At 38.2% G+C, this 25,696-nt stretch overlaps 1 protein-coding gene across 1 annotated transcript in view; it reads right to left on the bottom strand.

Moving 5' to 3' along the window:
* The window catches only part of trabd2b (TraB domain containing 2B), an 85,573-nt gene that overhangs the window by 21,095 nt on the left and 38,782 nt on the right, over positions 1–25,696 (bottom strand). Inside the window, exons 3-4 of the mRNA XM_014985377.2 lie at positions 13,173–13,319; positions 6,731–6,905 (exon numbers count right to left, since the gene is read on the bottom strand). Of these exons, the coding sequence (XP_014840863.2) occupies positions 6,731–6,905; positions 13,173–13,319 (322 nt within the window). The remainder of the gene's footprint in view (positions 1–6,730; positions 6,906–13,172; positions 13,320–25,696) is intronic.

Below are 25,696 nucleotides of genomic sequence, written 5' to 3'. Positions count from 1 at the left end.
TAAAAAGTGTGATGGTCTCGTGCCATCCCTAAAAACATAACGCCCTGGGCATTTGCCCATATTGCTCATATAAGAAACCACCACTGTCTGCACCATTAAACATAGCAATTGAGGCAATGCCCTGACGGTAAATAACGCTCAACTATGAACACTGACCAAGGAGCAACAAGCAAGAAGTAACCAAACAGAAGGCGCTCATCGTGACTGTTCTCACTCTCTATCCTAGTACATGAAGCCTGGTAGTCTGACACCATGGCAGACATTACAGCTGCCACTTTGAACAAAAACAATCAAAGAGCAATGTGCATGTTCTGCGTGCTCTTTCGTTCTTGTGTTTTAGTTATTTGTTAATTTAAATATTAACGTACATAATAAAATAAAATAATAATGCAGTGTACACAGAGCATTACAAGAACAAAGAACGGGTGTTCTGTCAGGTCAGTCAGTGTGTTGTAGCTGACTCCAGCTGCAGCCAGACCCTGCTTTAAATACACTTTGAAATCATGACAACACATGTCTATATAGTTATCATTGAAAACAATTTAATGACTTATGTTCATCATAACTTGCTGCATATGGTGGACTGACAACTCCTCTGACAGTCGGATTTCTTAATGCTTAATGCATGTATGCTATCCTGACAGCGTATGGCTATCTGATAGAACAACGGCTCTCAGTGACACTCCAGTCCTATCTAATAAGTAAAGAGCCGTGGAGAAGAATCGACTGTTTCTGAATGTCACATCACTATATTGCAGACTTTTGGACATAGCGTTGTCTCATAATGCGACAAGTCAGTCAACACCTCCGCACAATAATTCAGCACAGTGAGTGATAACATTTTTCATCACAATGCTTATGTGTCTCTGTACAGCTAGCTTTGCTAACATCACGTTAACGGAGCTTACCTTCTTTGAGCTACTTTTCTAAGTGATGAAAAAAGTTAGACGTTGTCCCCACCGTCTGTGAAAGCGAAGCGCTGCTGAGTTAGCTGTGGCCATCGGATTTCTTACTGTTTATGCAGCGCTATTATATTACTGACGATTAGACAAACATTTTCTGCCGCTGAGAGGAAACCACTGCGCATGTCCTGGAGCGCTGCGCGCGTGGAAAGTGGGGAGGGGAGGCGGAGGGAGAGTAAAAGGTGGGGAGGGGAGGGAGAGTAAAAGGTGGGGAGGGGAGGGGGAAGTAACAGAAATAGTAGTTGCTTGGATTTTAATCGGTGCGTTTTGCATCCACTGAAAACAAAGATGTTAACAAATGAAGTGGACAGTATGCTGCACGTTTAGTGATATTTTCACAGTTGCGGTCTTGACTGGTCTTGAAATAAAATGCCGAGTCCTCAGCGCCCGAGACCGAGACAAGACCGAGACCAAATGCGGTCGAGTCCGAGACGAGACCGAGACCATCAAAAAATGGTCTTAAGACCGGTCTTAAGACCAAGACCAACTTCGAGTACCACAACACTGATTGCAGGATTGTCTAAAATATTATATACTAGTCCTCGGTTATGCATTATTTGCCATATTGTTCAGAAATATGGAGAAATTGAAATAAAATAAATATTTACATACAAATATGCTATTAGGCTTACTAATACAATGAGATATTATGGACCAACTAATATATGGTTTCTAAGTAATATGTTAAAACTAAAAGATATTGTACAAATAAAAATGCTTGAAATAATGCATAATAAAGCATAGAACAAAAGTCTTCCTTTTGGATTTCAGAAATTATTTAAGTTAAGAAAGAGAAATATAATTTCTGAGGCTTGTTAACATTTGAATATGCTAAAGAGAAAAGTAAAGTACGGTTTAAATGTGTTTCAGTTACCGGTGTGAAACCGTGAAATGATCTCAAAGATTTTTTTGGTGGGCTTTGAAAGAGCCTTAAAATGTAAAGTTATAAAGCTATTATAAAGCTTAAGTTTTTATGTAAACGTTTATATGCATTATGTAACCATGTATATATGTAATGTGAGTATGTATTTAAATATAAATGTGTGTATTATGTATGTATATGGACAGTGGATGTTTTTCGTTCTTTTTCTGATAAATTATTGGTTTAAGTAGTATTTATTTTCGTCTACATTTTGTGTAATGTTGTCAAATTTACCAAAATAAAGTTAGTCTGAATCGGAAATTCAAAAAAAAAAAAAAAAAACTGTGTTGATCCCAAAGGAATATTAAATGTTTTTGCAACACACATTATGCAAAGTTCTTCAAAGGATTGCTGTCTTCTGAATGGAGTCAAATAGACTTTGATGATGTTTGTAGTGTTTTTATTTCAGTTATTAATATTGTTGAACATATAGGTGAAATGACCTCTACAACAAAACCATGCATATTGTGTTAAGCTCTAACCTAAGAAGAAAATGTAGATTTCTCCAAAGTACAAGAAAGAGCAGAATGCAAGGTGCTGAGAAGAGTTGTATCTGCTTGAATCACTTCATGGACGTGGTATATATCTTTAGTAGTTATAGAAAAATTTCCTCCATTCGAGCTGCTACAGCTTGGTAACTTTCAGAACTTTGACCTGAAATCTGTATTTTTAAAATACCTGTTTTTCTTCAGCTCTCCATCTTGTAAAGTTAGTGGCTGAAAGCGACCGCCAATACACGGCCCATTCAATATGGACGTAATGCAGAAATGTACTGAAAAACAAAGTAGTAACCAGAAACTTGGAAGTCCACACCTGGAAACACATCTACAATAAAAAATATCCATATTATGACTATTTTAAAGTCAGCCATAAAGCTCCCTATAAAGCTTTGTTCTGAGGTAAACACACATTCCATCTAACGTGATCCGAGATCCTACTATAAAGATTTAATTTTATATGATCACCATTATTCTTCGCCTGTTATCCGTCTCCCTCGGCTCTATTTATTTTAAAGTCTGGATAACCTTAACCCTCCCAAAGCCTCACATCTTTATATCCCTTTGTTACTTAGAATGTTCTCTGTTGTGAAATTATTAGAGGAAAGGCGTTTAAAATATAACGGCAACCATCGCTGCTCTAAGAACAAGGTCCAAAAATGTCGAAGGAGAGGCCAGATTCTAGGAAGTCGGGGTTGTCACATAATACAAACTGGCATCACTGGATGATACAATTTCACTGCTCGCCATGGCCAGTGGGAAACTGGGACCAGTAGGGACATTTACAAGACCATAAAGATGTGTGTCAGCGATCTGAACTGGAAGAAAAGAGACGTTAGAGAGAGGAAGTGATTTGTGATTCAAATGTGGGAGAGATTTCTGAGGATTTTTATCTGTTTTGACTTAAAACTTGAAACTTGTTGAAAACAACTTGCTTTTCGTTGTTTTTAACAAGTTTCATTTTCCAAGAGTTATAAAATGTGGTCAGATGTGGAATTTAAACTCTATTTTTTTTTTTTTTTTTTTTGCAGTACTTGTAGCTTTGATTTCTGTAGATGTGTAAAGGTTTTATGTGATAAATTATTTGCTTATATTTGAATATCTTTTTGTCACATGATGTCGTAATATCACATAAACTCATTAGTAAGCATTTCCTCAAATTACATTAATCAGATTGTTTTCCCCCAACTGTTATAAGTCAAACACAAATTTCACGTTGTTACATGGATATTAGAGCAACTGTGCATATCAGGAAATACACACTCAAATGTGAGCAGCACTGTGTTTTACACCTTTGAATGTACCGCTTTGTTTGCATGTGTGTAAGCACACGTGTGTGAGCTCACTCAGCAGGCGTAGCGTAATGTAATGGTTCCTATCACTTCACACTAGCTGTCAGTCTTGTCGCATGTAGTGCCTGCAACCTGCAGGCGACCCAACACACACGTTCACCTCTAAAGCATGCGGCTGGAGGCACTGTAGTTTTCCAGTGCGCTCAAAATGGAAAACGTCTCAAAGTCTAGGGCTTTGCTGAGGAAGAAAACTTTTAACCGAAAACTTACTGAACTGTTTAAAACACGCACAATATGCAAGAGTCGAACTGGTAATGTGAAAATGTTGTCATCTGAAGACCCAAACAATCATTTTTGATGTTATTCAACCTAACGACAAACATACAAAAAAAAAAGAAGCAAGGGAAACGACAAAAACCTAAAGGAACTTGGTAAAGTTCAACGTTATTTAGATTTAAACAGAATTCATTAAAATATTATTTTCTGATTAATCTGACAGTAAATCTGTGGAAGGGTCTGAATCTTAGGGTGAATTCACACCAGCCATGTAGAGTCTGCTTTAATCGAACTCCAGTTCACTTGTCCAGAAGGTCTGGTTCATCTGGGGAAGTATGAATGTGCAATCGACTCTGATGCGGACCAAAAAAAAAAAAAAGCAAACTCTGGTCTCATTTCGGCTGAAGTGAACTCATGCGCGGTTTGTGAATGCAAGAGGACCGGAGATCGCTCCAAAAGCAGAAAGCTAACTGTAGTGCAGGGCATTCTGGTCAATATATTATCCCCTGCTCTGCGGGTTAGCGGAGGTGTTGCCGTGGCAACAGGTCTGCGTGTAGAGTAAAGCCAACACAGAGAACGAAGAAAAGCAGAATATAAGTGGTTTAAAGTTAACACCTGCTCATCAGTTTTTTTTTTCTTTTTGGAGTGGCGCACTGCAGCCACTGTCATTTTTAAACCCTCTAATAAATGACAAAAACTGGACTAATTGCCTTGTTTGTAGAATATGGTGATATTCATAACAATCATCAAATAGGATGAAATATTTACATAAAGTATAGGGACTGTGGCTTGTTAAATTTTAACAAACTAATTTTAATAAAAGCAATTATGTAAAATTAAACCTACCAGCATAAAAGAGACATTTTCTTAGTCCTCGCTTGCAATTTCTTGACAAAAAAAACAAACTATTTATAGATTAATATCCCAGGAATTTACATATTTACATATCAAAACATCAGCAATTTTCTCAGCTTTAATTTAAGCCACATTTTGTAGGAATCATGCATGAAAGAAGGACACTTCTTAGAAAAAACAAGTCTAGTCTAAAATAAAAATGGAACTTTTATTTTAGACTAGTTTTTGGTTCACTTTGGGTTACATCTTTCTAGTTTCATTTTATGTTTCCTATGTTGGTTCCTGGTTTGTTGAGTTGTTTTGGTAACTTGATTTCATAATAGTTTATTATTATTTATTTTGTGTTACTTTTTTATATTTTAGTTAGATCTTGTTCCTGTTTTCTTTAAGTTCAGTACTTCTTAGTGTTTCTAGTTTTTATAGTTATTTTTGCTACGCCAGTTTCTTTGTTTCTTCAGTGTAGTTATTCTTTAGTGTTAGAATCGTTTCATGATCCCCCGTATATTCTCCCTCTCCTCCCTGTGCCATTTCTGTCTCACTCTGTCTGCTTCGCTTCCGTCAATCACACCTGCAACCCGTCAGCAATCAGCCCAGTTTCTTTGTTCCAGTGTTCTACCTCCTAGTATTTAAGCACTTCATTGTCAGTCATTACTTGCCTATTCCTCTCGTCACTTCTCCCTGATTTCCCCGCTATCTACTCGCATTATTAGAAACAACCTTCTTGGAAGAACAAAAACCATTTCAAGTTTAAATCTGCCAGAAGAATGAATGGTTTTGGGCCTAGCTTTATCTGAAACACAAAATAACTACATTTGTTTCATTTGTAATTCATCCAGTCACATTCCACCCAAACCAGTATCACTTTCATTTCAAATAATTCATTTTAATAACTTGCAAAATACTTCAGATTCACTCTATATTTCTTAACCCTAAGTTTCAAAGACCTTTTAGTTATAAACTAAATCAGTCTCCAGACTACCAATTGACAATTAGTTGTTTCATAAATATAGTGCGTTTCTTTATTTATTCACATAACGCACATTTATGTGATATTACTTCCATCCATCCTCCTGTTACACCCAAAGTACAAGCCTAATGCGTACTTGAAGTGTTTAGTTACGTCTGTGACGACACACACTTAGCAGCTGGATCGTGCAACAGTCCAAAAATCACAAAAAGAACTGGGAGCAACAAACCCAAAGGAAGGAACCAGGCATTCTGCGGTAATAATACGCTGTGGCACACACTGTATGCACTGACATGTTGGTACACCCATGTCTGCACGGCCCAGAGGAAGTGCTACCCTTTAACAGAATCGAAAACAGAGATGCACAGTTCGACAGTAAACAGGAACACCACCTGTTTACCTATTGATTCACATAAACACACATACTTTCCTAACCAGCATTTGCTAGGAATGCTAATTGAAACAAACAAGCTAATGGTGTCTTCATTTCTAAGGTGGGAGATGGTTGTAAACAGGACTTCTGTGTGCAAGCGTGTGTCCACGTACTTTTGAATTTCTGAACATCAGCTTTGCATGCCAAAGACCTGGGACCAATTGAACACTCTGCATTTTCTCCAGTTTTACTTGAAATTACAAATAACGGGAAATTTGTTAAACATGACTAGACAGCAACACTAACCGAAATTGTTCCAGACCACAGTAAACCTCCTGTCGATTCTTCACAATTACATGCAAACACACCCTCCTAACTGCAAAACAATGTGCTTGGAAAGACGTCACTGAATGCAAAAAGAGAGTCTGACAGGTCTTGGTGCAATTATGGCTTTGTGAGTTTGGCTGCTAGAGGAGCAACCCATAACCAGCAAATTACAGAACATCAGTTTTAATGTGGCCATTACTTGACAATTAACAATCGGCATTAATGCAAACTCCAGATGTTGTATAAGGACATGCTATACCTGCTCCGAAAGCGAAAAAGAAAGTCTGGTTGGGATTCTTCTGCAGCAGTGCAGAGACGCGTCGAGCCATTCGCTCATTGCGTTTGTAGATGAGCTCCTGACGGAAGTAGTTGTCGATCTGCATGGCGGTCATACGGTCATGTGCTGGCAGAGAGCTGTTGATGAAGTGAGGAAGCTGAAAAAGAGAAAGGGACTGTGAGAAAATAAGATGTTGAAAGACTTTACTTTAAAAATCTATCTTAAACTTAACATATTACGAATCCCTTAGGGCATTTTCACACTTTAGTGTGAAAATTTAGTCCGTTTAATATGAGCTCTGGTTTGTTTCCTCCCTCGATGAGGTTTCATTGTGTGGATGTTAATACAAAAATCACACCAAGGTACTGAACAAAGCAACTGTACGGAGAGGAAACGGGTCTTGATATTGTTCTAAACAAGCACTACAGCAATTAGTTTATGTCGTGAATGTGATTGGATTTCAATCTGACACTGCTACCAGGACGTACAATGCGACTTTGACCCGAAAACCTTCCCATATATGTTGTATTCTGGGATATAGTTGAGTAAACAAGCAAAAAAAGATAAGGTTATGTTTGTTTCCAATGAACCTTTCAAGATATATTCTCTGATTCTACCTGAAATAGTACAAAAAAAAAAAAAAAACAATGATTAAACTCTGTTTAATCTAGCTTCGAACACAGAATGTGTTTCCTGCCTTTTGGGTATTATCCTATTCTGGATTAAAACATAATCTGTTTAGCTGGTTTATCTGTGAAAACTTGAGTGGATAAACTGAGTGTCCCAACCCTCTTCTTTCCATGACTCAGCTGGGCTTGCAGTTTCACAGATGACACTCATTAAAACAACTTTCCCCCAATTACAACTGGCTCTTGATTCTGATCCAAGTATGTTTTAGTGACTCAGAGGCGTTGTTTAAACGGCTTAAGGCTCATAAATGCCCCGATAAATTTGTGATCTATCCACTAAGACTATTTTACTACAGTTGAAGAACTCAAGATTGCAGCAACACAATAATTGTGTAGACAAAATAATGGCAAATTAAATAAGCAATTTGATATACTTCTTTAATTAGTAAAAATGTAGCAGGAGCTAGTACAGTCTAATTCAACAGCACAGAGTATTGAAATAATGAAAATAAATTAACCTAAACTAACCTAACCTAACCTGTCTTTTCCTAATGCTGAAACTAAATAATTTCTCCTTCTCCTTCTAGAGATGGATGAGGCTTTCCCTGACGTCTTCTCCTTTGGAGTTCATAATTCTCGTAACTTTAATGTAGACTTAAAAAGAAGAGATTTTTTTCAACACATACTTTTTTTTTTTTTCATAAATTCAATGGATATTCTTAATTACTTGATAATCTTCCATGGCTGAACTACCTCTGCAAGAGGATAATTAGCACATTCACAGTCAAACATGGGTTTTTATTAACTTTTGTGGGAAAATATGACGACACTCACAATTTACTTATTTAATCCTCTTTTCATCCGATATTTATTCATTAGCACATCTAATCCAACAAATTTCATACAATCCCTGTAAAAGAAAAATAAACACGGCAAAAGACACAACTGAAATTATTTAGCTGAATTAAACTTAAGCTCTTCATCTAACATTTAATCACATAAAATCCCTGCTGCAACACAAAACAAATCACAGATGCCTTCGGCATCAGATGCTCACAGATGCTGTAAGAGAGGCGCAGACAGCCTTAGTGCATGCCTTTTGACCCGGGGCATTACATTACCCAATGACTTAAAATCCTCACTCTATTGACATTTTTCTAGGCTGATTTTTATACACTAAAGGGCCTCACCTTTAATTATTCATTTACTACTCTTCCAAATAAAAATACTGTTATTTAATAAAGCACACCACCTTGGTGAAAATCTGTAAGTGTTAACTTGCCAGTTTGTCCTGCAGCATGGTGCTAGTATCTTGATATTTGTGCTGCAAAAACAATTTGGTCAAATGTAACCTAAATCACTTCTGATTGACCGACTATAATTGTGCATCCAGGGAGCATACTCGCTATACTGACTTCTTAAAAGAAATCCCTAAAGATGCATGTTAATGTGAACAAGTATAAAGAGGTCACATGAGAAAACTCACTCTGCCGTCTTCTGTTCTGCTGTGGAAGAAATGAAATGACTGAGAGTTTGGCGAGAGAATCAATGTTTGTGTCCTGTGTTGAACAGATGTGTTTATCTGGGTTGTATTAGAGAGTGACAAGGAGACACATGCAGAACATGCATTGCTTTGCTGTCAACAAGTGAGTTACAGGTTGACAAGGGACTGAATAATGGCTGAAAATGGTGGCTAAATGTGTGTGTATATTTCATACTGAATGGTTTGTAAATATATGGAAGGATTTATTATCACAAGGTATTTGAGCATCAAGTCAAAATTTGGGTCTCACTCATTTCCCCTCTCTCCTTTGAGTTGTTTCTGTTCCAGTCCTTTGTTTTACGTAAGGCCCGGATGCTTTTTGTTCAATTGTAAAATATACAGCAATTTGTTTTTATTGATTTTTATGTTGATCTACTATTGAAATCTTTTTGCATGCCTTTGTAGAACTTCATTTAAAAAAAGAAAAGAAAAAATAGCTTAATATATTTTAATGTATAAGGAAGATAAAATCAATTCCACCTGCTTGTGTTTTATTGGGGGAGGTGAAACTGGTTCAGAGAAGGCCACATATCCCGATGTTTAAAAATATAATTAAATTTGGTCTGACATGAAATATGTCAAAAAGATGTATTAACTCGGCTGAATGAAGGGAGCTTTGTGGCTACAAATTATGTTTTCTTTCATGGTGTGATTGCAGCAGTGAATGCAGAAGGTTATCCAGTGAAAGATCATTTACTGTCCAATGTTCCAACCCAGACAGGAAATGTAGGGAAACGGTGATATAGCCCTCCAAAACCCCTTCTATTGGAATTATACCTCCCCTCTTTTTTTGTTTCCTGTTATACAGCAGTTTACTTCATTCCTAAGGTCTTTTCTTTGGTTTTATTCCTAATATTTTCTATTCAGTTCTCCTTTTGTATACGTTTTCTGCTCTTTTCTTATTGAAGCAATAAAACTCACGAGAAGTGGGTGAACATTAAGACAACTGCAACATCAAGGTGACTGCAGGTATTAGCTGATTGTAAAACACATTGTTATTCTGTGGTTTTCACTTCGCATCTGTCCTCTGACAGTGTAAAATATCTGTTGACATCCAATGATCACTTTATTAAATTATAGTGGGTCTTAAACATGTTGCCCCACCATTAAAGTGGTATTTGTGATGTCTCAGGGGTTTGTCCTGTAACCAGCTGGTTGCCTGTTTCAAGCATATCATCGTTTCATCCACTTTCCCTGCCGATTGTGGTCAGAGGGCTCAGTGGTGCCGAATGAATGGCAACTTACATCAGTCTCCCCCAGGGCAGCTGTGGCTACTTTGTAGCTTTCCACCGTTAGTGAGTGAATGGGTGAATTGTTGATTGTCGTGGAAAATGCTTTGAAGTCCTCAGACTTGATATCGCACTACAGAAGTAGAGGCCATTTATCACATTGTTTCAGATTGTTTCTCAGAATTTTGACTGTTTTTTTGTTTTTTTAAATCACAGCAATAGCTTGAAATGAGTTAAAATACCAAACAAAATGTTATAAGAAACCTGAGTTGATGGATTTCCAGTTTGAATGTATTCGGGAGAACCTTCAGGACTGAACTTATTACAAGTTGAAAAGTGAAATTATCTTCTGCTTCCATTAGGGTTAGGGTAGCTGCTACGTTTTTCTAACAACTTATATGATAGTGATGAATGGATTTACAATTAGACATAATGGTCAGCACTGTGCTGCTCAACCTTGTCACCACAATAGTGACTCCAGGGACTCCTAACTCCCGCTAAGCACTGCCTCTCGTTTAACCATGAAAGTCAAAATTAGAGCGAACATTGCAATGCAGTTTCTGCTTTTTGAAGCAACATTTCTCATGTGGTCACTCTCCACTGTGGCAAATGACAGGCACACTGGGTTTGTCACACTTTTAAAACCCTGGGTATTGTGCCAGATTGCTATGTCTCTGAGCTATTGCCCTTAAAATATTTCTCCTGTCTGCCTCCTAATCACTGAAAAATTGCATAAATAGTCATCCATGAACTCGCCTTCCTTTTGTAGACTTTACTAATGCTACTTTCTTTTTCTTGGGGGAGCATTTTATTGTGCGTTGATGCCAGAGTTTGATGTTTCATTTGTAATGTCATCACACTTGGACAACTCTCAGCTGCTTTTATACTTTGATGGGGTTTTTTATGCGTTTCTCAACTCCAGACACAAATGATTAGAATTTTTGTATGCTACCAAGCCAAACACAAATCGGAAAGAAATAAAAAAAATAGTGATATACTCGCTTTCATATTTCTGCCCTTCAACATTTCTTCTGCCATAATATAATTTATTAGTAGATGTCAGATGTTGTAGTGCATTTGCTTAACAGTGGACCGCAGTTCAGCATCAACTTCTCTCTTTTAAGTTGAATCGGAGTTTGGAGAGAGTATTATGGTTGTTGGAGGCCTCTGGACCGATCTGTTTTAAAAAACGGCATGGTAAGTCCAGAGGCCCAAACCTGTCGTAGATCACCATGCTACAACTGTTCTCTGCAGTCGGGTATCTGATTGCTTAACCAAATGCTCGTGAATGTTGGTGTATTTTATTATGACACATGGAGCAGGGGCAAACTGCTGCCATATACTAATGGATACAGCTGAAGCTATGTCTGCAGGTGAAACTAAAGGCTAATATTCTCTTAATGGTCTCCTCAGTGAAAGAGCTGGATGAGCATAACGTGAGCAGGAGAGACGGGAATAATAAAAATATGCGTGTTTATTGTAATTTGGCATGAGAATAGAGGCATGGTGTGCACACCTTATGTGTCTCTACTGTGTAAATGATTAAGAGTCTGTATGTAAACTTTTGAGTTGAGGTTGCATGATGTGTGGCCTGGAACTTTAGGGTCTGTGAGGGACATTGACAAGTCAGTCCTACAAAACGGCCTTTTTGTATAACCGGCACGGCTCTAGCATGTGGACGTTTAGCATTTATGTACATACGTTATGGGCTGAATAGCCTTTTGACAGCTCTAAGGAAATGGTGATGGTAGCTTTCAGCAAAGGAGCTGAGTCAGTGTCAGCGAGAGGTGAGATGATGAGTTTTTAGTTACATTCAGAGCTATTAAAGTGTCAGACTATCAAGTAACCCGAGGTTGAGTAGGATTAATGTGGCAGTTTTGCAGATTTGTGGAACGGATGGGTAAGCCTAAATGTTTGAGGTGATGATTATGTAATGGCAGAGGAGCAGGGAAGAGATTTATGCCAACTTAAATCCAGAGTCTTGACAGATTTGTGTTTTGTAACACTGAGATGCTTTAAGGCTAAAAATAGCTGGTGCTCGTCATATAGAGAACACTTACTGTTCAGGTTAAGAACTCGTAATCTGATATCGATGGCTCAAAACATCGCAAAGTATAGTTTTGTAAGGCTGCCTGAGCTGCATCTGTAAACAGGAAAACAGAATCCTTTTACTAAACTCTAGTTTTAAGTAGATAACTATGGACAATTTATACAAACAAAACTCACATCCTTTGTTGAACCATTTTAAAATAGTTGAATTATATCACTATTATTATTATTATTTGAATTACTGACAAAACTACACTCTGTAGGCAGTCTGCAGGCCAGAGTCCATTATTTTATGTAGTGAAGGGGGTATGAAAATAATTACATGCGTTTTAAAACAGAAAAGAATGGAGCACAAAGTACAGAAACGATCTTTAAGTTTTGCACTAAATCAGATTCCAAAGCTGAAGCACTCAAGAGCTGATTAACAGCGGCATGCAACATTTCAACAAAAGTCTTTGCTGATGTTAAACTTGGTGGAAACACTGCCTCAGTGCATAAAACTAAACAAGCTTTGCCAAGCATCTGCAGAAAATTAAACTAATTTATAGGTTTACTGATGATGAATGTTATAATGACTTCTTCTTGGCTTCTGGGTGAGCTGTTATCAGAGCTGCAGTCCACTTCAGTCCTAGCATTAAAGCACTTTGCTATCTGACAGAATACAGTGCCAGAACCTTTACACATTTAAAGGAAAGGTTTTGTTGGAGCATGTTGCTGTTGGACAACTTACAGCTTTGTAAGTGGCAAAATGTGGAAGATAATATCTAGTTTTGTATGTATAGGAAAGATAACGTAGTGGCATCAGATCATTTGTATTGTGTTTAAAAGGTGGAATTTTTATGCTTTATGGTGAAACTCCAGAAAACCCAGAAGATTTAAACAGTTTTGGTTGTTCTGCAGAACAACTGAAATCAAGAACAAGCAGCACACTGCACTTTATCTTGATAAATTAGCTCCAGAGTGATGCAACAAACCTGTGAGGTGTCATGGTTGAAGATGATAGAGTTAAGATCTCCACAGTTGTAGTGTGTGATGAGATCTTCCGTGGTGTAGGATCCTTGCAAGCTGCCCGCTCGGACACCCTCATGCTGCAACAGCGTCTGATTCAATGCAAACAAAACCTGCAGACAAAGCAATTAAAGTAAAGGAATGTCACACTAAAAAGCAAAATACAAGTGTGAAATGAGCAAAGCATTTTTTCCCCCACTTGTATAAACTGGTTGTCCTGTCAACAGATTTCACCTGAGCTGTGGGTTTTTCAGGCACTGTGGGCTATTACTGCTTTTGAACCATTAAATGGGCAGCACTACATGTTTTTCCGGAACATAGTACTATTTTATAGCAGTCAAGAAACTGTTATCTTCAGTTGTTATGTACCAGCATTGTACAAAGAAGCAGCTCTTATAATGAGCTCAGCAGATGTGTAATTCCACCAGATGTTTGCTAATTGCTGCTGGCTAGTCTGAAGGAGCTGAGTGAGGGAGATGCTGCTTTGTGAGGCGGACATTCAGAAGCTTGGATACTACAGCTCCGAGGAGGAGCTAATGTCCATCCAGGCGTTTTTCATAGCTGACTGGTTGTCACATAAGATCAACGGATTTCTGAAACATGCATGAAAGAATCAAAGCAACACTGCAGTTATGCTTTTGATGAAGTAATTACCTTCCAACACAAAAATTTGACTTTGCTTAATGCTGCTCTTTTTAATGATGGAGTGTTATTTTTCTTCCACTTCACCATTGTAAGCTATTGCAAGTTCTTGCAGGAAGAATAGAATGGCTATAGAAAGAAGAGGGTGAAGAAAGAGAGAGGCCTTCTAAATATAATCCCTCTTCGTGTTCTCCAGTACTAGCGTGCAATAAATTTACAGCACCCATTAAAATCAGAAGTAAACCCTCTTTAGAAAGAATTTATAGCGTGCAGCCGCCACTCGGCCAAAAAAAACTCCACAGCTGTCTTCGACACCAGGGGTTAACCTCCTCACTCACACGCTCCACAGTCCCACGCCTCCCCTGACTGGCCAGGGAGCCAAGGCCAAGTTGTCAATCATCGTAAAGCTCCCTTACAGAAACCAGAGGTACATCAGGTGGAGATTTTCTTTTCTTTCTGCATTGAGCTTCAGCAGATACATATTTTTTCTAAACCTGCCTGATCTGTGTCTATGATTTTAATTATCACAAAGAAATCCTGAATTGGGAAAATATGACTGAGAGGACGTTGGTGTTAGCGTTCTCGACTGATTGGAGGAGCAGCTAAAGGCCGATGCAGCTGCACCACACCGTACCAACTTTATTTATAAAGCACCTTAAAACAACCACAGCTGATGCAAAGTGCTGTACATTAAAACACAACATAACAATAAATAAATAAATAAATAAATAAATAAAAATTCTTACTGTTTAAAAACAAACCAACCAACATACAACTTAAAACTAGATCCCACTGGAGTTGAAAGCCAAGTAAAATAGATGGGTTTTAAGACGAGCTTTAAAAGTGGACAGTGAAGGGGCCTCTCTAACCTGCAAAGGCAAGTTATCATGGGCCCCATAACTTGGGGCCCATGATAGAGAAAGCCCTGTCCCCTCTGAGCTTCCTTCTTGATCTCGGTACCTCCAGGAGCAGCTGATCTGCGGACCTGAGATACCGATAGGGTATATGGGGTGAAGAAGCTCAGTGAGGTAAGCCGGGGCAAGATTATGCAGTGATTTAAAAACAAACATAAGAATATTAAAATGAATCCTAAAATATACAGGCAGCCAGTGAAGTGAGGCCAGGACAGAGGTCACATGCTCTCTCTTTCGAGTTCCTGTCAAAAGTCGTGCAGCAGCATTCTGTACTAGCTGCAGACGTGAGAGCGGCGACTGACTGACTCTCAGATAAAGTGAGTTACAGTAATCCAATCGGGTTGAAATAAAAGCGTGGATCACTGTTTCAAAATGCTGCCTGGAAAGAAAAGATTTCACTGACGCCAATTGCCTTAAATGATAAAAGCTGGACTTAACCACGGCTCTGATTTGACTGTCCAATTTGAAATCACTGTCCAACTTAAAACCAAGATCTGTAATAACAGGTTTAAAATAAACTTCCAAGGGTCTCAGGTCAACAGAGGAGGACTCACAGGAGCCACTGGGTCCAAACGCCATCACCTCTGTTTTATTTTAATTAAAATTTAAAAAGTTCAAGGCCAACCAAGCTTTAATATCACCTAGACATGCCAGGAGATGTTTGATGGAATGGACATCTTTCTGCTTCAGGGGCAAATAAATCTGGCAATCGTCAGCATAACAATGAAATGAAATCCCATGTTTCCTGAAGATAGAACCCAGAGGCAGTAAATACAGAGAGAAAAGCAGTGGGCCCAGAATTGAGCCCTGCAGGACACCATATGGCATTGAAGCAGCAGATGATTCAGAGTCACTAATATTCACTGAAAATGTTCTGTCCTCCAGGTAAGACCGGAACCATCTAAGAACAGTGCCACCAATACCTACAACATGGTGTAATCGCGATATTAAAATGCGATATTAAAATGCAATATTAAAATGCAATATTAAAATGCACGACTGACTGAGGTCAAATTTTGGGTCGCAATTCAGAAAGCTGTGTTTTCCCAGTCATATATCCCAATACTGTTCACATTACAGGTTTAAACTCTGCACAACCTTTCCACTGGGATAACAAGAACCAAGTTCTAAGCTTTAACCTTGTGAAGCTCCTATCTCCCCATCTTTTTGTTTCATTAAACCTTTTTTTTTTCTATTCCATAGCTTCCATAGCTGCTGAATGTCCAGCTATGGACATTCAGCAGCTAATCCCTGCTGCCTTTCTGCTATTTTTCATATACCCTCCACATTTTTTAAAACCTTTTGAACTTTTACAAACCACATCATGTTGCAAACACAAATGTGAATGTATTTTTTTTTTTCATTTATATGATGGTTAAACATAAAACTGTGGAAAAAAAGTACAAAGAAAAGCATTGAATTTTCCATTTTGTCATAATAAAAATCTGAAATTTTTGATTGCATTCGTATTCAACACACTTTAGTGTTATACCGATAAATAAAATCCAGTGCAACCAATTTCCCCCAGAAGTCACCTCATTGGTAAATAGTGCATATCCATGTTTAAACTTTAAGGTAAACATGGAGCTTGTATTTCCCAAGCTCTGAGCTTCTTATAGATCACTGTTCAGTCTGCCACCCAGAAATAGACAGACTGTAGCTAAACTGAAAATAGATAAATGTGTTTTGGTCAGATAAGACAAAAATCCAACTTTTTGACCTCTGCAAAGATGCACTTCACTCTGAACACCCTCCTAAAAACCATGGTATTGGCAGCATCATGCTGTGGAGATGCTCGTCAACAGCAGGGAATAGAAAACTCCTGGATGTGGATAGTAAGATTATTGTAGGAAAAAGAAGTGATGTCCAGTATCAGACCTCAAGAGCCGGTGTCCTCCATGCTTTGGATGTTTCTCTGGTTCTGCACAACACAGTCAAACAATTGAGTCGTGAAGCGACTCAGTCAGCTATTTAAATTCATTGTACCATTCAGCCAACTAGATCTAAATCCAGGCAAGACTTTAGAACTGAAGATCATTGAGTTTGAGCTTCTTTTTTTTGTGCAAAGAGAAATTTGGAAACAAAATGTAGTCTTCAGGTCCAATTCAAGAGACATTTATGTGAAACTGTAGTGGAAACTGTTCTATAAAGCACAGCTCGGGGCTTGTCTACCTAAAATACATCCCAATGAAATATGCTGGAGTTTGTGGTTGTAACACGACTAAATATGAAAACGTTAAAGAAGAATGAATATTTTTTTTGCAATGTGCAGTATGTCACTCACTGCTGCTTTGCCAGAGGCAAGCAACCTCAGAAGGATTCTTTTTGTTGCTATCCGTCACTCAGATCTTTGCATCAAACAGTTTTAAACTAGGAACCGGCTTTAGGATGTCACTATCCACCCTATTTAGTTTCTATTTCCATCTGATCGGGTTTCATAATCTTTACTCATGGTAATATTGCAGCCGGATGAAAAACCCAGAGACGCTAACACTGCTAGGTGGACTCTTGAGGATCTACTGATGCTGCTGCAGCACTGGGTTACTACCTCTACGTCTTCAGGGTTTTCCAAGGGAAACAGTGCATCAGACTCTGGGCAGACTCTTGGTCAGGAGCTGACAAAGCAAATACTGCAATAATCGCCAGGATTATTGTAGCCCTGACAGCTTCAGTAGTTTCTCTTACATGGTAAACTCTGCTAGGACACAACAGACATGACAGCGAGTACACAGACGGACGGCTGCGTCGTCAAGGAAGCTGTTATTTCAATATTGTCTGTCTCCTGGGAAAAGAACATCTATGCAGTTGCAACCATGGTGACAAAGTTTGCGGGGGCCAGAATGAGGGAGCCCGTCAGTCGCCGAACGGGAGGCAAAGAAGAAAGGAGGTTTAAGAAGGAAAGTGCAAATATTACTCTGTGTTTGCCAGCATGCATCTGAACATGTGAATGTGTGCTGACTGACAGTTTGGATGCTTCCTTGCTAAAGTGACAAACTCTTTAGCCAACAGACCTGGTCACAATAACAAAAATGGACGTTTTGGATCGTAAATAGTTGCAACAAGATGTTTTCCTGCCTCGGATTTGTTATTTTTTCAAAATGATTTTATCCATGCGTGAGAAACTCTGACTGTAAAATAAATTAAAAAGGTTTATAAGAACAAAGCTGGAAGTAGAAGGGCACATGGACGGTCTTGGAAGCTGCAATCAAAACGCAGCACTCCAAAAATTCATTAGTGTGAGCTGGAAAGAAAACAGAAATAAGGGCTGGGCAGAGGGGGGAGATGAATAAAATCCAGGAGCATAGGAGGAATGTCATGTATTAACATGAGTGTGTATCACAGCAACTGACCTCAAAGTACATTGAATCCTGGCTGTTACCTCAAATTAGCATTAGGTGAGTTGAAATTTTGAGTTATGGGCATTAAATGAGCTGATGAGGTGCAGGAATAAATAGATTTCTGCCTCTGTGAGTATTTGAACAAGAGAGAAAAAGAGAGAGAGTGATAAAATAAAAATAAAAAACTTGCGACTATAGTAAATAATTTATTATGGGCTTCAAAGCTTTTCACTAATCTAAAACAACAAAAGTGAAGCACATGCACAACAGAAACCAAGAACAAAACCAAAGACATATTAGGGCATGCATATTGGATGTCTCCTTGGTCCCACTGGTACATTTCGTGTTTTTGAAGTGTTGTTTTTCTCATCTGACTAGAGAAGCGCTTTCCACATGTTTGCTGTGTCACCCTTATGACTTGTGACAAACTGCAAACAGAGCTTTGTATAACTTTCTTCCAACAAAACCTTTCTTGCTGCAGCTTCTCCATAGAGGTCTCACTGTTGCAGGGTTGAAGTCCTGTCTGCAGATTCTGCCGCCTACGCTGTGAATCCACCATAGGTCTCCTGGCTGCTTCTCTAATTGATGCTCTGTTTGCTGGTCTTTCAGTTTATGTTGAAAATCATGACTGACTGGATTAGCAGTTTTGCCATGTTTTTGTTTTCCATTTTCAAGTGGTGGATTGTACAGGCGCTCTCTGAGATGTCAAAGGCCTGGGACATTGTTTTATAATCTAACTCTACTTTAAATTTCTCCATAACTTCATTTCTCATCACTCCTTTGTGTTCCTTGTCTTGTCTTCCTTAATCTCTTTGTTCATAAACATATCCTGATTTCAGTCCCTATCTCAATTCTGCATACGAGAATAACTATTTTAGAGATAAGTCAATACAGAAATTTGAAATATGAAACAGTAAGACAAATAATATCTTACTTTTTGTGCTCTAAAGAAAGAACACTCAACACAACTCTGCAGCAATAGTGTTTTGGGGTCTTCTCTCAATCCTTTTTGTTTATTTTTTTTAACAGAAATCTATAATATCTTTAAATAAAAAAAAAGTGGTTGAAATTGTGCTCGCGCTCTCTCTGCAGCACTTTGCTTTGGTTATTTAATCAGCCTTCGATAAAGAAAACAGTCTCATGGTGCTTCTTTCTCCTCAAACACTCTCGTTTCCCCGAGAGCCACTTGTGTTTCACCGCCTGAGAAAGAGAAGAGCTGGACCTCTGACCCAAAACACACACTACTGAGCTCCTCTGGGTCTAACCGGCCTTCCCTCTGGGCTTCAGCTATACGGACTACAAGAAGGCACCGGGTTCACAACACCCAGGGGTGACTGAAGGGAAGGAGGTAGGGAGTTGAAATAACATCCTGGGCAACCCAAGAATAGAAGAAGTGCGATATCTCATCTCTGTTCCCCACAGAGGAGCCCCAAAGGAGGTAGTTACCAGGAGAGTGTGTGTTTGAGATTGTGCTTTCCAATGTACAGCCACAGGACAGGGTCGTAAATTAACTCATAAGAAAATACTTTTCCATCCGATTTGTTTTATATTTTTACTGTCTACATACAAAATAGCGGTGGTAAAACCGTTTAAGCTTGCTGCGGTCTGATCTGACCTTCCTCTTCACAAGCTCTTAAAGGCACCTTGAGTATATCATGACACGATGGTGTCAGAACTTCGAAACTATCTGGTTTATTTCATGCAATATCTTTTCTGTCAGCCACTCAGAACTCAATGTTATTTGTTTTGATTTTGAAGGAACAGGGAAACATGATCGAATTTAAAGGCAAAAGTCAGTCTGAAGTGTTCCCCTGGTGTCAAAGCAATTCCGAAATAGTTTTACAGATTTTTATTTTTTATTCTTTCTATACTTGTTTTGATTTTTTTTATTTAAAAGTAAGAAGCCTTTTCAGCTCATGACATCTGCACATCTGTTTTCTTCCCATTTTCTATCCTTGTTACTTCTCAGTACGCTCAAACACACTATCAAAAGCACACACACAACAACAACAACAACACACACACACACTCACACATGTGCAAATAGTTACAAGCACCGCAGTCCTCTTAGAGCAATACCTGCATACAAAACCACATAATGCAGAAATTGCAACACTAATGTTTGGAGCGCCATTTCTGTTTTTCCTCTGCCTCATTTTCTTCTCCTCCGGCTTCCTTTCTCTTTTTATCCCTCACTCACTAAGTCCTTCGCTGTGCCTGGTCTACCTCTGTCTCAGCCCAGGAAATCCAGGGATTACCAGAGGGACAATCCAAGTGGCAGAGGCCTGCTGCTCCCAGGTTCTCCAGAGCCCCCCTCCCCACCTCTTTCATCCATTCTGCCTAATTTACTCTGAGGCAGGGGTGTACAATATCTCTTTATGATAGAAACCATTACTCTCTTTTCTAATTGTTTCTGTTTTTGATTAACTGTACTAGTATCCTGTCTTTGCTTGCTCTTTTCCTTGTGCGTAGATTTTTCTAAATGCATCCCTAAACACACCAGAACATCCTATCTGCCCTCTTAATGAGAGTCTCAAGGAACTCTGAGGTGGGGGTCTCCACCGTATCCACTTGTCCACATATAAACCCCCATGTTTGACTTGGCAGAACTTGCTGCTGCTGCATCAGTCATCCCAGCTTTCCTGCGTCTCCAGAATTCATGAGAAAATACGAAAGAATCGCTTAAAGCAGAGTGAAAAAGCAAGCAGTCGACTCCTGTTCATGATTGCCCACCAGAAAGTAGTGCAAGATGGAAGACAATAAAAGGAAAGTAGAGCATTTTCAGAGGTTTCATTGTTGTTATGGAGGAACTAGGTAACAACATAAACTGTCATAACTTCAGGTGGAGCATTTTATTTCGACCTGAAGTGGAAATAAATTTATGTCACTTAGTCATATGCTCAGACAAACGTGTATTCATGTGAAATATTTAGATACCACATAAAATACTAAGATCTTTATTAAGAAATATTCTCATTTTCTCATAAGTGTTTTTTTTTTTTTTTTGCAATTTATCAACACAAAACTGTTTATAACAAAACTGACATTTATAATTTCCACGATAAAACTTTTTTTTTTTTTTTTTCAAAATTTTAACTTCTTCACTGAAAAATTTTGGTGAAATGCTGTTTGTAGCCATCTTAGAGTTTCTGGTGTCGCTATAAGGAAAGTTTGCCGAGCTCTTCACTTCAGCTCCGAGATGTTTGAGGGGTTTCTTACATGTGATGCTCTTTGCCTTTTCCTAATTTCCATCCAGTCCTTTGTGAATTTACTGGCATGTTTTGGGTTATTGTTATTTACAGGTCCAGTTCTACTTAATCTTTCTTCCTTCCTTCCTTTATTTATTTCAGATAGTCTCATTTAGTTCCCCGGGACCCTCTGATACACCACAGAAATCATGGTGGATTCTGTGATTTTCAGCTGACCAGGTCAGATTCAGCAAATTAACCCCTAAACCACAACACTCCCACCTCTGTGCTTCATACCTGGTAAAAGGTTATTTTCCTGAAATGCTGCATTTGCTTCCTAACAAATTCTTGGTTCTGATATCTATATAAATTAAATTCAGAATTACGTCTCGAAAATTACTTCATAAGTTCTGGTCTTTATCTACATTCTCTCTGGCAAAGTTCAGTCTGGGTTTTTATGTCATTTTCATGATCCACGCCTTCTAATGAAGTATAATTTATTACAAAGATCCAAATACAATAATAATAATTAAAAAAAAACATACTGGACCTCATAGGGTGCTTCTTTTTTTTCACATGACTCTAGAGTTACATCTCTCCTTTTCTTTTAAAGGAAAATCTGATTTAATGTCCTGCACAGGCAGACCTTGCATCAGGTTACGCTAACCTTATCTTTCCCAAAACGCACGGGCCATCTCTGGCATCATGGCTTCCACTAAGCCCAACACATTTCTCATCTGCATTCTTTCCAAGAGAAAAACTCTTATTGAATTCACTTGGATTTATCTGGCTTTCCGTTATTATGTGTGATGCTATGCAAACCAGATGAGTAGGGTCATCTCCACAACATGAGGAAGGAATAGTTTAAAATGTTTAAAACATACTTTCTCCAGCCCCAACCACTCTGTCTTATCTCTTTTAGTCTGCTTTAAAGCCGCATTCGAAGGCTGGCTGAAGCACAAGAACAGCACATAATCTGTTTTGTAATTTTTTAGCAAAAGGCTGAATTCGGACTGTGCACTTTTCATGGGAGGAATCGCTGCAGACATCTCTGAAGGTGTGAGTAACAAAAACATTTAATCATCCCATTCATTCTGCTGCAATGCTACTTTCTTTTTGTTGTTAGTTGTAAACTTTTTTAAGCGCTTTATTAAATCTGTTGGTCTTATTTTTGAGATTAACTTCTGCCCCAACAGATCTGTGATAAAGCAACACAATATACTGAATCATAATCGCCAGTGGAAATAATAATGCCCTTGATGGCCAAATGTGATACAGATTTTGAGAGACTGCGATGCTTAACCATATTCAGCTGGAACATGGTTAAGAGAATCTAAAATACAGTGGAATAGATTTTGAATTAAATCTATGATGACTCAATTATTTGCAGAACAACTTTTATGTTGATAAAAAGTTCTTCATCATAAAAGTTGAACAATTTAGCATAATACAAGGAAGCTATGGTGATATTAGAGATGCTTAAACTACAGTCAATTTAGTAATTAGGTAAATTCTGAAGGTATTTTGATTTTAGTGACTATCATAGCAAAAGAAAGTAATTAGATTGCATACCATGCCTTTCTGATTTTGAAAATTGAAAATCATGCATTATATCTTTTCATTTCACAGATGTACAATGCTTTTTTACCTTGTCTGTAACATCATATCCTAATTAGATACAATGGAGATTGTGGATGGATGCCTTTGCCGAGCAAAATAATAATAATAATAATAATAATAAAATATTAAAAAAATAATAATAAAAAATCTTTCTGGCAACTTAACATTTTAAATAAAATATCATTCAGTCAGTGTCAGTAACATCTGTGTCTCAGCCTGTTTTTATGCAAACGTACACATCCCAGCCTTTTGAAAAACTGAAATAAATTTAACATCTATGTACATTGCATTTACAATGTTGTCCTGGGTCGTGGAGCAAGGCTGCAAATTATAGCCATAAAAAGCACAAATTCTACCACTTTGTGCAAATGTGAACTTTTGTTGGAAGTTAGCAAACCTCAGTCATCAGTAAAGACACATGTGGAGCCGAGATGAAATATCCTCAGAAGAAAAAAAAAAATAGAAATAACTGAAGAGACACAACTGGAGGGTTAATCTGTTAAATATCCACAAGACAAAAATAAATAACAAGAAGAAACAAAAGACCAGATGTTTACAGTTAGCCCAGAGTTGTAAGAGATAAGGGTGCGACTTTTTTCTCTCTGACCTCCTCATCCTCCTGGTCAAAAAACACAGATCTGCAGCACAGATGGTTCAGGCTGATCCTGAACCCCTTCAACCCTCTTTGTCTTCACAAACACCCTCTTCATTCTAAACTGTCCACATCCTCTCCAAGCGTTCATGTTGCTTCATCAACCTTTTTTATTTTTATTTTTACACTCAATTATCAGCCATTTTCTTTTTATGTCTCCGGGTTATATGTTAACTGTGAGAAATTCAAAGTTTTCCCTTTCTCTCGCTTCCACTCAATCCAATCTCTCCAAAAGCGTCCCACATTTTCTTTCATCTCATGGCAGATCCCCGTCCACCGTCACTGATCTCTGTTTATTTAGCTTTCAAATCCTTCCTCCCTTCCTGTGCTGCACATCATACACACTGACACAGTCCAAAATGTGCATGCACTGCTTGTGTGTATATGTCCATGCATGACGATACCCTGTTTGCGTTTCTGCATGCGTCTGTCTGCACCACAAAATTTGTCTAAATTGCACAGTGCTCTGATTGTCTAATGGACTTGAGTGGCAGAAGGCACAGTACTTGGACCAAGCTTCCTTTCTTCTCCTCCTTTCCTTCAGTCTGGCCCGTGTTGCGCTCGGAGCCGAAGCTGACAGGGTAATCCCACACAAGCACACCATTTCACGGCAAATCAGCAGGAGAGATGTTCGATTTCACGCAAGTGTATTCAGCCGGCAGGAAAACAGAGAGACATAGAGAAAGCCTGTAACGCAAAACTCTCAGGCACAAAAGAGGCACAGACTCTGAATGGTGAGTGTGTCTGTGTGAGTGTGTACATTTATGGTTTTTTAAGGTCTGAAATCATACCGACATGAAGGGTCATGTTCCTTGAATATTTCAAAGCTCTTTCAGGAAATGTTACTCATCTTTAACATTAGCACAGAGAGAAGTGAGGGTTCACAAATACACTGCTCACAACCGTTCCTATTATGCTGCCAGTCAATGTCTGCCAGGACTTCAAATTGTTAGACCACCAAGGAGGGCTTTTATGTGTTTAACCCACAAAGTCTTGGAAACTGAATTGGGTGCATCCTTTCAATTGCTCTCTCTGCATCATTCTGTCTGATGTAACATGATGTGCTTAGTATCTTTTTGTTGCGTGAAACTGAAAAAAAAAATTATGGAATAAATTCCTGCTCCTGCCACACAGAGACAAATATGGACTAACTTGAGCTGTTCTTTATGTTATATGCAGTGCAGGTTCAGCAAAGTGAAGTCGTATTCAGAAATCACTGTTCTAAATATAATTACAACAGTTATATATACACACATATATATACATATATATATATATATATATATATATATATATATATATATATATATATATATATATATATATATGTATATATATGTGTGTGTGTGTGTGTGTGTGTGTGTGTGTGTGGGCGTGTGTGTGTGTGTGTATTCAGTTTAAAATTGAGCTGAAATAACCTGAACTGATATTAATTAATTTGAATCAATAAGTGAACTAAATGAAAATGTACATAACTGAGTTGAACTGAATTCCATTGAGGTCAATAAAACTGAAAATAATTGAAAAAAACTGAGCTGAACTAAGTGAAATTAAGCTAAAATAAATCATACATCAAACTCAATTAAATGAAACACAACTGAATGAACCTACTTAACTGACTTCATTCAGTTCATATCAGAATCGAACTGAATCTGAATTAGGAAAAGGACATGTTGTTGGCTTGACTTTATCATATCTGTCTTATGATCATAAAACTGAAATACAGTGCAGGTGCTCAGAAGCAGGAATTCTACATGAAATATTCTTGTCAACACCTGGTGAACTTTATTACCATGACCAGTTGTTAATGAAAACTAAATCAAATCATCAAGCTTGTGCTGAAGTATGGACTTGTGAGGAATTATTCGTGTTTATGAGCCAGCCATGAATGAGTCTGACTGCATCATCAAAGCAACTAATCAAAGCTGGGGGGAAGAAAACTGTAAAAAAAAAAAAAATAAAAATCCAATGGTTCAAGGGTTCAAGCACGTTTGAGTTTGACAGACGGAGAAATAAATACAGAGGGAAAAATGTATTCGTGTCTGTTGAAAAGGGAGGCCAGAGTAGAAGACAAAGAGGTCAACAGAGACTGTGCAAAGCAGACAAGAAGGAGACAAAATGAAAAGCTCACAGAAG

Source organism: Poecilia mexicana, unplaced genomic scaffold (genome assembly GCF_051168715.1).
Source record: "Poecilia mexicana isolate PSO_F unplaced genomic scaffold, ASM5116871v1 scaffold_4, whole genome shotgun sequence".
Classification (NCBI taxonomy): domain Eukaryota; kingdom Metazoa; phylum Chordata; class Actinopteri; order Cyprinodontiformes; family Poeciliidae; genus Poecilia; species Poecilia mexicana.
This window is presented reverse-complemented; position numbering and strand designations above follow the sequence as displayed.